The 19,068-nt window shown below is 43.6% G+C and overlaps 1 protein-coding gene across 1 annotated transcript; it reads left to right on the top strand.

The window, feature by feature from the left end:
- Positions 1–2,612: 2,612 nt before the first annotated feature.
- On the top strand, positions 2,613–5,741 carry LOC106566604 (amphoterin-induced protein 3-like). Its single transcript, XM_045692732.1, has 2 exons — positions 2,613–3,074; positions 3,490–5,741. Exon 2 carries the CDS (start codon positions 3,509–3,511, stop codon positions 4,946–4,948), a length of 1,440 nt encoding a protein of 479 aa, XP_045548688.1. The 5' UTR covers positions 2,613–3,074; positions 3,490–3,508; the 3' UTR covers positions 4,949–5,741.
- Positions 5,742–19,068: the final 13,327 nt, after the last annotated feature.

Genomic DNA, 19,068 nt, shown 5'->3' with positions numbered 1-19,068 from the left:
ATTTTTTTCACTAACTGGACTTTGGACCAATCAGATCAGTTATGAAAAATATCTGATGTGAAAAGAGCTGATGTGATTGGTCAAAAGACCAATCAGTGGAAAAAGCATCAGAATTGTTTTTCTTTGGAGTGCGTGATCAAGCAACAAATTCAAGAACAGACACACAGAACCCATTATGTAGGCCAATAGGGTTATATGTATTGTAATAGGTCACTGGAGCTGAATGGGGTTACCCATCACTTAATATTCTCTAAAATCAGGAATAGATTTTCCCTTTTAATGATAACTACATTTTTTAAAATATAAAATGCAATATACAGTATATCACAAGAACCTGAAATGTCCAATGCATGGACAGAGGCCACGGGCTACAATAACATTACACCCAGCGGGGCATGATCATGACCCCTCTGTTATAGCTGTCAAAATATCCAACACAACTGTCATACACTGAGAGATTCATTCGACCTGACTGAGAAGCACGTCTACACACAGCAGACGGCACTTGAAAGAACCAGTTCTCAAGCATCCCCTCATCCAGGGGATGAACACATTAGCACACTATGATGTATGGGATCAAGGCCCCTATCTATATGGTGGGAGCAGCTCATTTATTATAAAACTGTCAATATACTTTGTCTTAAACAGCTCTCTATACAGCCATTCTATTACATTAACTACTTCACTATTTGGATAAGATTGGACAAATCACATTCAAAATAACACCTTCAAGGTCTTTTGGAATACTTTCAAGCACATTTAATATATGCAAGTATCGCATGTGTGATGTGCGGGTGGGTGTGTGTGTATCTCTGCCAAGCTGACTGACAACAACAGCCTTGGGGCAAGATTGTGTGTAATTCTCCCATCTATCCATGGCAGTGATATGCCCACGGCATAAACATGGAGTATAATAAAAGTATCTTTAACCCACTATTGTTGAAATCAAAACACCTACACAAACGGTTGTCCTGGAGCAACACAAATATCAAAAACGGAGAACATTTCACAAAAAAAACGAACAAAAAAATGTGATTACTCAAACAAATCTCAGGAATTGTAAAATCGGATTCCTTACGTACTACAGCTACGTGTGGAGCGAATCCCCATCCTCACCTGCTCCCTTTTGTTCACCTTCTGTCAGTAAGCCTGATCCAGATGCATCATTACACCCGTGGCTGGCTCAGGTTGGCACTCTGTGGTTGTATGAGTGAGTGGGAGTCAGGATGGGCCCACTGGCGATGAGATATAGTGTGGAGGTGGTATCTGGGAGGTAAACCTAATGCACTGTGACAGAAATCAGAGCTGTCAGGACCACTGTGACCAAGAGGCATAGACTGTATCTATCCAGCCAAATCCACAGAGAGGAGAGGGGAAGTGGATGGAAGGGAAGAAAACAGAGTGAGAAAGAGGCGAGAGAGAGCCAAACTCACAGAGAGACAGAAAGGGGAGAGAGAGGAAGGGATCAAAGACTTCCACAGAGGATGGGACAGAGGGGGAGAGAGAGGAGAGAAACCCACACAGTGCACAGGAGAGGTGGGTGGAGAGGAATAGACATCTTCCTGCCACACAGAGAGAAAAGGATGTGGAGAGAGAAGCATTAATGACTGCAAACCTAGAGAGAAGGAGAGAAAAAAATGTGTTGAGAGAGAGATATCGGGGGTTTACATACATGTAGTGTATATCTCTCTATTAATCCTCTGGGATTCATCAATTATAACAGTTATCAAGTAGAACACTGTCAACAAGGCAATGATCACTGTATTCAATATTTAATGTTAAACCACCAATCACCCATTGTCTGTTAATGGCAGAAAGAGAGTCACAGGAGTTAGGTTAAAAGAGAGAAGAGGACAGAGGGAGAGAGAGACAGACAGTGAGCACAGTCTGGCCATAGAGACCGGTGATCACAGGCAAACCAGGCTGCCCAGAGAGGACAGGCTCCCTGGGGAGAGGTAGAGACAGAGCTGCATTTCCTATGACACGGTAACAAATACTCAGACCTAAGAATCTTTTTCACATAATTAATTAGAAAGAATTTGAAACTATATATATATAAAAAATGTATTGGGTGAAAAAAACAAAATGTGCAGTTTTGGCAGCCAAATATATGACCTCTTCCCACAACCTGAGGGACGACCAGTGAAAAGTACAATGCAACAGTAGCATTTGCCATTTTGTTTTGTTTTGGCTTTCATGGCATGTGACTCTTTAACCATGTTAAAACTAGCCTCCTATTACTTTAATTCATTATTCTCGTTGCTGTAGTTGCTTTTAAAATGTTAAAACTCATTATCACTACTACTATTACTGTTACCTTATTACTGTTAGTCCCACCATTGTTGTTATATGTATACTTTGACAATGCAAGTGATTTAACTCGCCATGTCAATAAAGTCGATTGAATTTAGTTGAGAGAAAACATAGCAGTAGTGACTAAGGAGGAAAAGCATCATTATTTAAAGATGACAGTGAGGGAGACAGGGCTGTGCTCTAAATGACATACAGCAGGAGGAGGGGATTGTAGGAGATTAAGTGAGCGGTGTTTGTAACATCGCAAAGCACTGCAGGATTTTTTTTAGAAAGCACCGCTCACATTTGGTGGACAGATAAAGCCCTCAGAGCAACTTTACCAGTGGACAGAGACTGAGTGAGTGATAGAAGAGGAGAGAGTAGTGACATCTTTGCTCAGGATTCTGGCTGGGGAAAGGGATCATAAGCTCTCACTTCGGACTGAACAGTTGGATACCTGTGGCTCGCTTAACTACTTTTGGGAAAAGGACAAGTCCTGAAGTTAGAGTGAACAGTTGGATACGCGTGTGAAGGATTGCTTAGAATTAAATAGTACTTTGGGGAAAGAGACAAAACAATCAGGATTCCGTGCTGTTTGAGCAGTTAGTTTTAGCAGGTCTTGGAGGTGTGGTAGAGCGAATATCTGAATAACTTCATGTTTTTTTTGTCTTATTCCATGACACTTATTAAATCAGTGGCAGCGATGCGGTTTTAATTGCTTTTTGGTGAGGACGATAACAAACCTTTGAGTCAGTTGTACAGAGAGGGAAAGTACTCTTCAGGTAAAAGGTATTTTCTTTATTAACCCCTGGTTCTTCCACTCCTGTACTACTACTTTTGAATACAGTCAGAACATTCTGGAAAAACATGCATCAGGATATCTCAAAGAGTTGTTACTGCTGTGACTGTCTTTCTAAACAAAATGTTCAGTTACACTTTACAATAAGATATGAGATAAGTCATGTGATAAGATAATCTTTATTTCTTTAAAAAATTCTGTATCCCGTGATACATTTTGTTTGTGCATCCATGATAAAACTGACCTATAGATTAAAGGATTTTTATGGTTTATACTCTATTCCATTCTCAGCCTTGTAAAAGTATTCTGACCATTGTAATTGTCAATGACTATCTCTTTCCACTGCATTCATTCAACCAGGGAGGGTCATTTACATAACAAATCTCTTTCCTCCCCAGGAGACCGAGCCAGAGCAGAATGACCTCCCTCTTCTCTCCAGACACTGTAGTGCTGCTGTGCCTCCTCCTCCACTCCACAGAGGGGACCTGCCCCTCCATCTGTCTCTGCACCTCAGACACACTGAGCTGTGGTTCCCAGGGCCTCACCAGACTGCCCCTCCTCCTGCCCCCCACCACCGTCACCCTGGACCTCAGCTACAACCGGCTGGGCTGGCTGGGCCCCGGCAGCTTCTCCAGCCTGCCCAAACTGGACACCCTCCGCCTGGCAAACAATCAGCTCACGACACTGGGCCATGGGGTCTTCCAGAACACCTCCAGTCTCCGTCACCTGGACCTGTCCTCCAACAGGCTGCGGGTGCTGGAGCAGCACTTTCTGCAGGGTCTGTGGAGGCTGGAGGAGCTGCTGCTCTACAACAACCGTATCACCCGCGTGGAGGGTGGGACGCTGAGCGGTCTGAGCAGCCTCAGGAAGGCTTACTTCAGCCTCAACCAAGTGACAGAATTCCCCTTCTTTTCCATACAGGACCACAGTCATCCGTTTCTCACTATGCTGGACCTGTCCTCCAACCGTATGACCACGCTACCCTGGGAGGATGTGAAGGCACTGCCGGGGTCAGTGCAGAAGGGGCTGTACCTCCATAACAACTCTCTGGTGTGTGAGTGTTCCATGTACAGTGTGTTCTGGCACTGGGAGCAGAGGGGCTTCGACTCAGTCAGGGACTTCACAGATGAGCACACCTGCCTGATCTACGGCGAGCCGCGCGCCTCGGTCAGATTCCTCCGACACTCCCTCTACTTCCAAAACTGCACGGTGGGGAAGGTGGTCTCTTTGCCCATGGCTGTTCTCCTTTCCAACCTCATGGTGAATGAGGGGGAGAGGGTCCGTCTGGACTGCCAAACCTCCCTCCGAGGTAAAGAGCTGTCATACACATGGGTCTCGCCAAATCAGGAGTACCTGACCCAGACGAGCTTCAACGACACCCTCATCAACGTGTTCCCTAACGGGACCTTGGAGATCCCAGCAGCCAAGGTGAACGACTCGGGAGTCTATGTGTGTACAGCCCTGGACCACAAACACATGCTGAATGCAACCAGGGAGGTGAATGTCACCGTGATCCGCCCCATGCCTGACACCTTCAACACGGGCTACACCACCTTGCTGGGCTGCGTGGTCACCCTGGTAGTCATCCTAATGTACCTCTACCTAACGCCCTGCCGCTGTGGGTGCTGTAAGCAGCCCCTGCCCCCGGCCATCCCAATCCCAGCCTACGACCCAAACACCCTGGCCTCCATCTTCTCCCCCACACTGAGCCACAGGGACCCAACCAAGGCCAACATCAACAAGCGGGTGGTGTTCATGGAGCCTCTGATGGAGGAGCATAACGGGGATCTGAGGGCCACCCTGGCCAGGGAGCAACCAACGCTGCAGTGGGAGTGGGGCGCCAGCGGACTCTCCTAGTTAACCTATCAGAGCCTGTCACTGACAAATAGCACTTTAAGAATTGAGCCCATGACTTACAATAGACATGTATCAGGTGGTCTAAATGGAGCACAAAAATGACATCCTCGTTCCTCTTTCTCTGCTGGAAGGCTTCATCTAACCGGACTATCCTCAAATGATCACTGAGCCCTGGAGAGAGTGTGAAAGAGATACAGACCTGTGAGGGTCTAAGGGCTCTAACTAATGTTCCTCCTCTTTCCTCTCCTCTTTGTCTCATTGAAGACCAGGTTTTGAGTTTGGCAAGACTGTATATTTCTGCCCATGCTATTGTGGAAGGTTAGAGCAAAGTTAATTGAACGGCACGAACTCCGCCACTGGAGAGACTTATCTTCTCTCCTTAAAATCATGAACTCCAAAAGCATTGGTCCTCCCTTCTCCCTGAAGTGTAAAAATATTGCACTGGCATAGGCATGGGAAGATTGTACACAGATTTCCTATTATATTTAACATGAGCTAATTCCTTTTAAATCCATAAATGGATGTGAGTGCATGAGGTGACACATTCAGGTGAAAGGGCTGGGACAGAATTGGGGAACACTGAAGAAGTCCTATTGGGACATTTTGGACTTGGCTGACATCCACAAAAGCTGTTAGAATAATAGAGTTTTTGGAATTGTAGTATTTTTTTCCTTCATGGGATTAAAGTTAAGCGTGAGTATATTAGGTCACCGGCATACCACATGCCCCCGCAAATATACACTACTGTTCAAAAGTTTGGGGCCACTTAGAAATGTCCTTGTTTTTGAAAGGAAAGCACGTTTTTTTTGTCCATTAAAATAACATCAAATTGATCAGAAATACAGTGTAGACAATGTTAATGTTGTAAATGACTACTGTATCTGGAAACGGCAGATTTTTTTTAATGGAATATCTACATAGGCGTACAGAGGCCCATTATCAGCAACCATCACTCCTGTGTTCCAATGGCACGTTGTGTTAGCTAATCCAAGTTCATCATTTTAAAAGGCTAATTGATCATTAGAAAACCCTTTTGCAATTATGTTAGCACAGCTGAAAACTGTAGTGCTAATTAAAATAGCAATACAACTGGCCTTCTTTAGACTAGTTGAATATCTGGAGCATCAGCATTTGATTACAGGCTCAAAAAGTTCTCTGGAAAATGTAGTTGATTTAATCTGATTGTCATAAGGTTCCATGACTTTGTCCACACAGGGCATCTGAACACACAAATACATTGATGATTTTCATCAAAATTTGGGCTGTTAAATTTTACTTTTGTACACCTGTGGTGTTCCCGGTCAAAAATGACCAGTCATTAGAAATGAATGGTTGAGACTACAATTAGTGTATAAAATTGAGTTCAGGCACATAACCATTCATCAGATGGACACACTTCCTCTCCCAGACCCACACATGCATGCATGTTTGAGCCCACACACAAACACACCTCACTCCCCTTCTTGGCTTCCATGGCAACCCCCACAGGAACCTTTCCCCAATAGAATCTCCCCCCCACAGGAGCCACGCCTTTTGGCATTTTCACAAACAATCGCAACATTGTTTCAATGCTATATAGAACTTTTCTCACAGCTCTGGTATATAAAAGCTTTTTTGAGGCCTTGCTTACAATTCATTATGTGGCAGCACAATGACCAAACGATATACTGTATGTGAGGCTCTTGATCATATCTTTGATCATGACACTGGTGAGGAGGAGAGAGGCCAGGAAACTGACAGTGAAGATGCATTAGAGGAGGAAGTGTCAGAAGTTGAAAACAACACAGAATATGATCCAGACCAAGAGACAACCGATGTGGAACAATCCAGTGATGAGGAAGAGGGCCCTGCTGAGGTTGTTGTTACATTCCGGTCAAAGAATGGGAATTTGTCCTGGTCTTCATCCCCACCTGAGAGGAGAGGTCAGCTGTCAGCTGAAAATGTTATCAGGATGACCTCAGGGCCAACAACATACGTCATATCCCGGGTTGATGACAAAATACTGCTACTATTTAAAACATTTGAAATGGTTTCAAAACAAATGTCCTTGTTAAACTTTGACACAAAGTAGTCTGTGATAAATAGCACAATACGTTTCATCTGAGTATTTGTTATAGTCAAAATAATCCAAACATTATGCTTTTTCTACTCAAAAACGAGTAGTATGAGCTCAGGTCAATGAGGCCTACAGGCCATAAATAGCAAAAAGAAGTTCAAAACTTGTAATGTTCACAAGAACTTAAGTTGATAAAAATATCTAACACAACATTAGGTAATTATACATATATCATTTTGGACCAGGAACACAGAATTAATTAACATGAAACGAACACAATAGGAGGGTTAAAAAGATTCAGCAAGAATATGAAGACAATTTTTGCTGTAGGAAAATAGGCTACCCGCACTTTGAAAGATTGGACTTCTAAAACAGGAATTATCATGCGTTCACATTTTAATTCGTAACCTCTACTGGATCGGTTTTTCCCCCCCGCGGGACAGTTGAGCTAACGTCGGCTAATGTGATTTGCATGAGGTTGTATTTAACAAAAAAATAAAAAATCCCAGGACATAGACATGAGCAGAAAGCTTCAAATCTTGTTAATCTAACTGCACTGTCCAATTTACAGTAGTTATTACAGTGAAAGAATACCATGCCATTGTTTGAGGAGAGTGCACAATGACAACATTAAAAATGTATTAATAAACCAATTAGGCACATTTGGGCAGTCTTGATACAACATTTTGAACATATATGCAATGGTTCATTGGATCGGTGTAAAACTTTGCACATATACTGCTGCCATCTAGTGGCAAACATCTAAATTGCGGCTGGGCTGGAATAATACATTATGGCCTTTCTCTTGCTTTTCGAAGATAATACATAAATCATTTTTTTGTACCATCTTTTACCAGATCTAATGCGTTATATTCTCCTACATTAATTTCACATTTCCACTAACTTCAAAGTGTTTATTTTCAAATGGTTTCAAGAATATGCATATCCTTGCTTCAGGTCCTGAGCTACAGGCAGTTAGAGTTGGGTATGTCATTTTAGGCAAAAATTTTTAAAAAAGGGTTGGATCCTATCTTACATTTAGCTATTTGATTTTGTATCCTAGTACCCCTTTACAGTGACTTTGGAAAGTATTCATACCACTGAAATGTTTCCACATTATGTTACAGCCTTATTCTACAATGTATTAAATAACATCCTCAGCAATCTACACAGAATACCCCATAATGACAAAGCGAAAACCGGTTTAGTAATTTTTGCAATTGTATTTTAAAATTTAAAAAAACAAATACCTTATGTAAATAAGTATTCAGACCTCTTGCTACGAGACTTGAAATTGAGCTCAGGTGCATCCTATTTACATTGATCATCCATGAGATGTTTGTACAACTTGATTGGAGTCCACTTGTGGTAAATGCAGTTGATTGGACATGATTTGGAAGGAACACACCTGTCTATATAAGGTTTCACAGTTGACAGTGCATGTCAGGCAAAAACCAAGCAATGAGGTTGAAGGAATTGTCCGTAGAGTGCCGAGACAGGATTGTGTCTAGAAACAGATCTGGGGAAGGATACCAAAACATTTCTGCAGCATTGAAGGTCCAAGAACACAGTGGCCTTCATCATTCTTAGATGGAAGAAGTTTGGAACCACCAAGAGCTGGCCGCCCGGCCAAACTGAGCAATCAGGGGAGAAGGGCCTTGGTCAGGAAGGTGACCAAGAACCCGATGGTCACTCTGACAGAGCTCCAGAGTTCATCTGTGGAGATGGGAGAACCTTCCAGAAGGACAACCATCTCTGCAGCACTCCACCAATCAGGCCTTTATGGTAGAGTGGCCAGACGGAAGCCACTCCTGAGTAAAAGGCATGACAGCCCACTTGGAGTTTGCCAAAAGGCATCTAAAGACTCTGACCATGAGAAGCAAGATTCTCTGGTCTGATGAAACCAAGATTGAACTCTTTGGTCTGAATGCCAAGTGTCACATTTACATTTACGTCATTTAGCAGACGCTCTTATCCAGAGTGACTTACAAATTGGTGCATTCACCTTATGATATCCAGTGGAACAACCACTTTACAATAGTACATCTATATCCTTTTTGTTGGGGGGGGGGGGGGGTTGGATGGATTACTATATCCTATCCCAGGTATTCCTTAAAGAGGTGGGGTTTCAGGTGTCTACAGAAGGTGGTGATTGACTCCGCTGTCCTGGCGTCGTGAGGGAGCTTGTTCCACCATTGGGGTGCCAGAGCAGCAAACAGTTTTGACTGGGCTGAGCGGGAACTGTGCTTCCGCAGAGGTAGGGGGGCCAGCAGGCCAGAGGTGGATGAACGCAGTGCCCTTGTTTGGGTGTAGGGCCTGATCAGAGCCTGAAGGTACGGAGGTGCCGTTCCCCTCACAGCTCCGTAGGCAAGCACCATGGTCTTGTAGCAGATGCGAGCTTCAACTGGAAGCCAGTGGAGTGTGCGGAGGAGCGGGGTGACGTGAGAGAACTTAGGAAGGTTGAACACCAGACGGGCTGCGCCGTTCTGGATGAGTTGTAGGGGTTTAATGGCACAGGCAGGGAGCCCCGCCAACAGGGAGTTGCAGTAATCCAGACGGGAGATGACAAGTGCCTGGATTAGGACCTGCGCCGCTTCCTGTGTAAGGCAGGGTCGTACTCTGCGAATGTTGTATAGCATGAACCTACAGGATCGGGTCACCGCCTTGATGTTAGCGGAGAACGACAGGGTGTTATCCAGGGTCACGCCGAGGCTCTTAGCACTCTGGGAGGAGGACACAATGGAGTTGTCCACCGTGATGGCGAGATCATGGAAAGGGCAGTCCTTCCCCGGGAGGAAGAGCAGCTCCGTCTTGCCGAGGTTCAGCTTGAGGTGGTGATCCGTCATCCACACTGATATGTCTGCCAGACATGCAGAGATGCGATTCGCCACCTGGTTATCAGAAGGGGGAAAGGAGAAGATTAATTGTGTGTCATCTGCATAGCAATGATAGGAGAGACCATGTGAGGATATGACAGAGCCAAGTGACTTGGTGTATAGCGAGAATAGGAGAGGGCCTAGAACTGAGCCCTGGGGGACACCAGTGGTGAGAGCACTTGGTGCGGAGACGGATTCTCGCCACGCCACCTGGTAGGAGCGACCTGTCAGGTATGATGCAATCCAAGAGTGAGCCGCGCCGGAGATACCCAACTCGGAGAGGGTGGAGAGGAGGATCTGATGGTTCACAGTATCAAAGGCAGCAGATAGGTCTAGAAGGATGAGAGCAGAGGAGAGAGAGTTAGCTTTAGCAGTGCGGAGAGCCTCCGTGACACAGAGAAGAGCAGTCTCAGTTGAATGACCAGCCTTGAAACCTGACTGATTTGGATCGAGAAGGTCATTCTGAGAGAGATAGCAGGAGAGCTGGCCAAGGACGACACGTTCAAGAGTTTGGGAGAGAAAAGAAAGAAGGGATACTGGTCTGTAGTTGTTGACATCGGAGGGATCGAGTGTAGGTTTTTTGAGAAGGGGTGCAACTCTCGCTCTCTTGAAGACAGAAGGGACGTAGCCAGCGGTCAAGGATGAGTTGATGAGCGAGGTGAGGTAAGGGAGAAGGTCTCCGGAAATGGTCTGGAGAAGAGAGGAGGGGATAGGGTCAAGCGGGCAGGTTGTTGGGTGGCCGGCCGTCACAAGACGCAAGATTTCATCTGGAGAGAGAGGGGAGAAAGAGGTCAAAGCATAGGGTAGGGAAATGTGAGCAGGACCAGCGGTGTCGTTTGACTTAACAAACGAGGATCGGATGTCGTCGACCTTCTTTTCAAAATGGTTGATGAAGTCATCCGCAGAGAGGGAGGAGGGGGGAGGAGGATTCAGGAGGGAGGAGAATGTGGCAAAGAGCTTCCTAGGGTTAGAGGCAGATGCTTGGAAGTTAGAGTGGTAGAAAGTGGCTTTAGCAGCAGAAACAGAGGAGGAAAATGTAGAGAGGAGGGAGTGAAAAGATGCCAGGTCCGCAGGGAGGCTAGTTTTCCTCCATTTCCGCTCGGCTGCCCGGAGCCCTGTCACGTCTGGAGGAAACCGGGTACCATCCCTATGGTGAAGCATAGTGGTGGCAGCATCATGCTGTGGGGATGTTTTTCAGTGGCAGAGACTGGGAGACTAGTCAGGATCGAGGCAAAGCTGAATTGAGCAAAGTACAGAAAGATCCTTAATGAAAAACTGCTCCAGAATGCTCAAGACCTCATACTAGGGTGAAGGTTCATCTTCCAACAGGACAACCACCCTAAGCACACAGCCAAGACAACACAGGAGTGGCTTCGGGACAAGTCTCTGAATGCCCTTGAGTGGCCCAGCCAGCGCCCGAACACAATCAAACATCTCTGGAGAGACTTGAAAATAGCTGTGCATCAACGCTCCCCATCCAACCTGACAGACCTTGAGAGGATCTGCAGAGAAAACTGGGAGAAACTCCCTAAATACAGATGTGCCAAGCTTGTAGCGGCATACCCAAAAAGACTGGATGCTGTAATCGCTGCCAAAGGTGCTTCAACAAAGTACTGAGTAAAGGGTCTGAATACTTATGTAAATGTAATATTTCAGTTTTTCTTTTTATATATAAATTAGCAAAAGTCTCAACCTGTTTTTGCTTTGTCATTATGGGGGGGTGCAGATTGAGGAAAACATTTCTTTTAGAATAAGGCTGTAAGGTAACACAATGTGGAAAATGTCAAGGGGTCTAAATACTTTCTGAAGGCACTGTAGGTATAAAACATACAGTACCAGTCAAAAGTTTGGACACACCTACTCACTCAAGGGTTTCTTTATGTTTACTATTTTCTACATTGTAGAATAATAGTGAAGACATCAAAACTATGAAATAACACACATATGGAATCATGTAGTAACCAAAAAAGAAGAAAAAAAATTGTTAAACAAATGAAAACATTTTATAATTTTAGATTCTTCAAAGTATCCACCCTCTGCTTAACACTCTTGGCATTCTCTCAACCAGCTTTATGAGGAATGCTTTTCTAACAGTCTTGAAGCATTCCCACAAATGCTGAGCACTTGTTAGCTGCTTTTCCTCATCTCTGTGGCCCTACTCCTCCCAAACCATCTCAATTGGGTTGAGGTTAGGTGATTGTGTAGGCCAGATCATCTGATGCAGCACTCCATCACTCTCCTTCTTGGTTAAACAGCCCTTACACAGCCTGGAGGTGTGTTTTGGGTCATTGTCCTGTTGAAAAAAATATATAAATGATAGTATTCCCACTAAGCACAAACCAGATGGGATGGTGTATTGCTGCAGAATTCTGTGGTAGCCATGCTGGTTAAGTGTGCCTTGAGTTCTAAATAAAATCACTGACAGTGTCACCAGCAAAGCACCACCATACCAAAGGACAGACTTCCACCAATCTAATGTCCATTGCTCTTATTTGTTGACCCAAGCAAAGTCTCTTCTAAATTGGTGTTTCTTTTGCAGCAATTCAATCATGTAGGCCTGAGTCACACAGTCTCCTCTGAACAGTTGATGTTGAGATGTGTCTCTTACTTGAACTCTGAAGAATTTACTTGGGCTGCAATTTGTGAGGCTGTTAACTGATGAACGTATCCTCTGCAGCAGAGGTAACTCTGGGTCTTCCAGAGAGCCACTTTCATCATAGCGCTTTATGGTTTTTGCGATTGCACTAGTTCTTGAAATGTTCCACATTGACGGACCTTCATGTCTTAAAGTAATGATGGACTGTTGTTTCTCTTTGCTTATTTGAGCTGTTCTTGCCATAATATGGACTTGGTCATTTACCTAATAGGGCCATCTTCTGTATACCACCCCTACCTTGTCACAACACAACTGATTGGCTGAAATGCATTAAGGAAAGAAATTCCACAAATTAACTTAACAAGGAACACCTGTTAATTAAAATGCATTCCAGGTGACTACCTCATGATGCTGGGTGAAGGAATGCCAAGAGTGTGCAACGTTGTCATCAAGGCAAAGGGTGGCTACTTTGAAGAATCTCAAATATATTTTGATTTGTTTAACATTTTTTTGGTTAATACATGATTCCATATGTGGTGTTTCATAGTTCAGATGTCTTCACTATTATTCTACCATGCAAAAACATTTTTTTAAATAAAACCCCTTGACTGAGTAGTTGTGTCAACTTTTGACTGGTATTGTATATTAAAAACATTTGATAAAAATGATTTAATTTGGCCTTTATTACTATAGCCTAGAGAAAAGCATTAAATAACAGATTCATGAATAGCAAAAAAAATGAAATAAAGCAAAACAAGGTTGACATTAGTTTGTAGCACAAACAGTTCCGTTGCTACAGACAGAAGTTGTCTCATCGATGGTACCAACTTCAGACAAGTCCCCTGACACTTGTGGGGGTCGTAGAGAACCATCGTGTTCGTGAGTCGTCCCTTTCCATAGAGTGGTCATAATAGTTTCTAGGTCAAACCGTTTGGACACTACAGACATCCCAAAAATGTCTCATGGTCTGACAAAACAACTCTAGCTTTGCCACCTTTCACCGCAGATGCGGAAGTGCAACGTTGGCGGATGTGGTGGATTAAGACGCATCCAATGCAAAAAAAATAAATTTAAAAAAATCTGTTGCTTAAACTGACAGATTTTGACGGTGCATCAATCGACTCTAGTGGGTTTTAATCCAATAATCCTGAATTTGTGATTCAATGAATGTAAACTAGGACACTGTAGAAACAATCTAGTGCCTGAGCACAAGCCTTCCCTGAAACCACAATCTACTTGTGACAGGAGTCTACCTGGTAGTAACATTAGCATTTCACAGAACCCAAAATGTAACCGATGTTGAAACTCCTAATACCACACATCTATCAACTTGTTGCACTGCAATCTAGCCCCAACAATAAGGACTTATGTCTATAATGGTTGTTTATCTGGCATGTGGCAGAACGGAAACCTCAACAGGCGTCAACAAGCCCAAAAAACACATCACCAACTGGAATAGCCCACAAAGGCGGCATCTCTTTGATCCATCAGCACTGAACACTTGCAACATTGGTACTAATGCCACACAAATGGGAGCTGCAATGATAAACGCTACGATGGCGTGCTGCCACTTTCTCCAAGCAAATCTGAGGCAAAATGTGCTGGTTTCTTTTTGCTTTGTTCTGTTTTAATCTAGCATGCTTCAAATGACAGGCTTACATGCTGCAGTATCAGAAATGGATCAAACTAAAAACAGAGGTGGACACACACATATCAGACATGCATGTAGAGCTGCAATAGGATAATTCAGCACAGCAAAAGCCGCTGCCTGTGAGAACATTAGGTCAATGGCAAAGACATCAGATATGACAGATGGGTGCATAGAGATTGTCATCATCTGGCCAGACACAAGGAGTGATTTCAAGGAAAACATACATCTCTTCGTCTAAGCCACCACATTGAAGTCCTCTAACTAACCAATGTTTTCAGATGTTGTTTAATCTGGATGCAAACTTTAGGAAGGTGCTGAGGATAGGATTGAGATTGCATAGGATTAGATGTAATCCTTTCTATAATGTCAAGGAGATGTCACCAGTAGCCATAAATTGCAATCTGACATACTGCATCTCAAAGGAAAGCCGGTCAGATAAGTCTTTGATTAATGTTAAATCTTTAATTAAATTATCATTGTGCAGTCTGAATCTGAGGGTGACGATCAGTCTTATCAAAATCAAGTCACTGCTAATTATAATCATCTTTAATCACCATAATCTTCTTCTTGAACCCCATCATCACAATAAATGCTTAATACGGAAATAGAGAGCACCTGATTTCATGGCATCATGCAGACACGCCCACTTAGAATGAATGCAAAGCATCAGTCATCACCCCTCCAATCTCATGTCTAAACTACAGGAGGCTGCGTTTAGACAGGCACCCCAATTTTGATCTTTTTTTCACTAATTGGTCTTTTGACCAATCGGATCAGCTCTGAAAATGTGAAAAGATCTGATATTAGTCAAAAGACCAATTAGTGGAAAAAAGATCAGAATTGGGCTGCCTGTGTGAACGCAGCCAGAGTGTGTTGGTCAATACACGATGTCAGCACCTTTTCAAAGATGGCCCTGGACTGGGGACCAGCCGCACTGGTGACACACATACAGTACAAGTCAAAAGTTTGGACACACCTACTCATTGAAGTTTTTTACTATTTTGGACATTGTAGAATAATAGTGAAGATGTTAAAACTATGAAATAACACATATGGAATCACGTAGTAACCAAAGTGTCAAACAAATCTAAATATATTTTATATTTGAGATTCTTCAAAATAGCCACCCTTTGCCTTGGTGACAGCTTTGCACACTCTTGGCATTCTCTCAACCTGCGTCATGAGGTAGTCAGCTAGAATGCAATTAAATTAAAATCAAAGTTTATTGATCATCTACACATAGCAGATGTTAATGCGTGTGTAGTGAAATACTTGTGCTTCTAGTTCCGACAGTGCAGTAATATCTAACAAATACACAACAACTACCTTATACACACAAATGTAAATGGATGAATAACAATATGTACATATAAATATATGGATGAGCGATGGCCGTGCGGCATAGGCAAGACGCAATAGATGGTATAGAATACAGTGTATACTGTGCATATGAGATGAGTAATGTAGGATATGTAGACATTATTAAAGTGGCGTTATTTAAAGTGACTAGTGATACCTTTATTTTTTTACATTTACATTTTAGTCATTTAGCAGACGCTCTTATCCAGAGTGACTTACATTAGTGAATGCATACATTTCATTTTTTCATTTCATGCATTTTTTAAAAATGTATTTATTAAATCCATTAATTAAAGTGGCCAGAGATGTGAGTCTGTATGTTGGCAGCAGCCACTCTATGTTAGTGATGGCTGTCTAATAGTCTGATGGCCTTGAGATAGAAGCTGTTTTTCAGTCTCTCGGTCCCAGCTTTGATGCACCTGTACTGAGCTCGCCTTCTGGATGATAGCGGGGTGAACAGGCAGTGGCTCGGGTGGTTGTTGTCCTTGATGATCTTTTTGGCCTTACTGTGACATCGGGTGCTGTAGGTGTCCTGGAGGGCAGGTAGTTTGCCCCCGGTGATGCGTTGTGCAGACCGCACTACCCTCTGGAGAGCCTTGCGGTTGTGGGCGGAGCAGTTGCCGTACCAGGCGGTGATACAGCCCGACAGGATTCTCTCGATTGTGCATCTGTAAAAGTGTGAGTGTTTTAGGTGATAAGCTGTTGCGCCTTCTTCACCATGCTGTCCATGTGGGTGGACAATTTCAGTTTGTCTGTGATGTGGGGGGGGGGGGTTATTTTCCTAACACCACACTCAGAGGACCCTCACCTCCTCCCTGTAGATCATCTCGTCGTTGTTGGTAATCAAGCCTACCACTGTAGTGTCGTCTGCAAACTTGATTGAGTTGGAGGCATGCATGGCCACGCAGTCATGGGTGAACAGGGAGTACAGGAGAGGGCTGAGAACGCACACTGGTGGGCCCCAGTGTAGAGGATCAGCGAGGTGGAGATGTTGTTTCCTACCTTCACCACCTGGGGGCGGCCCATCAGAATGTCCAGGACCCAGTTACACAGGGCGGGGTCCTGGACCCAGGGTCTCGAACTTCATGATGAGCTTGGAGGGTACTATGGTGTTAAATGCTGAGCTATAGTCAATGAACAGCATTTTTACATACAGTTGAAGTCGGAAGTTTACATACACTTATGTTGGAGTCATTAAAACTCATTTTTCAACCACTCAACAAATGTCTTGTTAACAAACAACAGATTTGGCAGTCGGTTAGGACATCTATTATTATCATCATCATCATCTATTATTTCACTTACAATTTCACTGTATCACAATTCCAGTGGGTCAGAAGTTTACATACACTAAGTTGACTCTGCCTTTAAACAGCTTGGACATTCCAAAAAATGATGTCATCGCTTTAGAAGCTTCTGATAGGCTAATTGACATCCTTTGAGTCAATTGGAGGTGTACCTGTGGATTTATTTCAAGGCCTACCTTCAAACTCAGTGCCTCTTTGCTTGAAATCATGGGAAAATCAAAAGAAATCAGCCAAGACCTCAGAAAAAAATTGTAGACCTCCACAAGTCTGGTTCATCCTTGGGAGCAATTTCCAAACGCCTGAAGGTACCACGTTTATCTGTACAAACAATAGTACGCAAGTATAAATACCATGGGACCACGCAGCCGTCATACCGCTCAGGAAGGAGATGCGTTCTGTCTCCTAGAGATGAATGTGTGAAAATTGCAAACCAATCCTAGATGAACAGCAAAGGACCTTGTGAAGATGCTGGGAGAAAACATGTACAAAAGTATCTATATCCACAGTAAAACGAGTCCTATATCGACATAACCTGAAAGGCCACTCAGCAAGGAAGAAGTCACTGCTCCAAAACCGCCATAAAAAAAGCCAGACTACGGTTTGCAACTGCACATGGGGACAAAGATCGTACTTTTTGGAGAAATGTCCTCTGGTCTGAGGAAACAAAAATAGAACTGTTTGGCCATAATGACCATCGTTATGTTTTGAGGAAAAATGTGGAGGCTTGCAAGCCTAAAAACACTATCCCAACTGTGAAGCACGGGGGTGGTAGCATCATGTTGTGTGGGTGCATTGCTGCAGGAGGGACTGCTGCAGTTCACAAAATAGATGGCATCATGAGGGAGGGAAATTATGTGGATATATTGAAGCAACATCTCAAGACATCAGTCAGGAAGTTAAAGCTAGGTCGCAAATGGGTCTTCCAAATGGACAATGACCCCAAGCATACTTCCAAAGTTGTGGCAAAATGGCTTAAGGACAACAACGTCAAGGTATTGGAGAGGCCATCACAAAGCCCTGACCTCAATTCTGTAGAACATTTGTGGGCAGAACTGAAAAAGCGTGTGTGAGCAAGGAGGCCTACAAACCTGACTCAGTTACACCAGCTCTGTCAGGAGGACAAAATTCCCCCAACTTATTGTGGGAAGCGTGTGGAAGGCTACCTGAAATGTTTGACCCAAGTTAAACAATTTAAAGGCAATGCTACCAAATACTAATTGAGTGTATGTAAACTTCTGACCCACTGGGAATGTGATGAAAGAAATAAAAGCTGAAATTAATCACTCTCCTATTATTCTGACATTTCACATTCTTAAAATAAAGTGGTGATCCCAATTGACCTAAGACAGGGAATTGTTACTAGGATTAAATGTCAGGAATTGTGAAAAACTGAGTTTAAATGTATTTGGCTTAGGTGTATGTAAACTTCCGACTTCAACTGTAGGTAAGAGGTCAGTGTGCAGTGTGGTGGCGATTGCATCATCTGTGGACCTATTGGGGCGGTAAGCAAATTGGAGTGGGTCTAGGGTCAGGTAGGGTGGAGGTAATATGATCCTTGACTAGTCTCTCAAAGCACTTCATGATGACTGAAGTGAGTGCTATGGGGCAATAGTCATTTAGTTCAGTTACCTTAGCTCTCTTGGGGACAGGAACAATGGTGGTCATCTTGTAGCATGTGGGCATAGCAGACTGAGATAGGGATTGATTGAATATGTCCGTAAACACACCAGCCAGCTGGTCTGCGCATGCTCTGAGGAAGTGGCTAGGGATGCCGTCTGGGCCAGCAGCCTTGCGAGGGTTAACATGTTTAAATGTTTTACTCACGTTGGCCATGGAGAAGGAGAGCCCACAGGCTTTGGTAGCGGGCCGTATCAGTGGCACTTTATTGTCCTCAAAGCGAGCAAAGAAGTTGTTTAATTTGTCTGGGAGCAAGACGTCGATGTCTGCGACGGGGCTGGTTTTCTTTTTGTAATCCATGATTGACTGTAGACTCTGCCACATGATTCTCATGTTTGAGCCGTTGAATTGCAACTCTACTTTTCAGAGTTACCTCTGCTGCAAAGTTCATTAGAGTTAACTGTAACTCAGATTGCAGCCCAAATAAATGCTTCAGAGTTCAAGTAACAGACATCAACATCAACTGTTCAGAGGAGACTGAAAAATCATGCCTTCATGGTTGAATTGCTGCAAAGAAACCACTACTAAAAAGGACACCAATTAAAAGATACTTGCTTGGGCCAAGAAACACAAACAATTGACATTAGACCAGTGGAAA

The sequence above is a fragment of the Salmo salar genome, chromosome ssa13 (genome assembly GCF_905237065.1).
Source record: "Salmo salar chromosome ssa13, Ssal_v3.1, whole genome shotgun sequence".
Classification (NCBI taxonomy): Eukaryota; Metazoa; Chordata; class Actinopteri; order Salmoniformes; family Salmonidae; genus Salmo; species Salmo salar.
The sequence above is the reverse complement of the archived record's forward strand: the minus strand, read 5'-3'. Positions and strand labels throughout refer to the sequence as shown.

Bases quoted from the DNA above. Each gene is read 5' to 3' on its own strand.
- LOC106566604 (XM_045692732.1), top strand. From the start codon at position 3,509: ATGACCTCCCTCTTCTCTCCAGACACTGTAGTGCTGCTGTGCCTCCTC.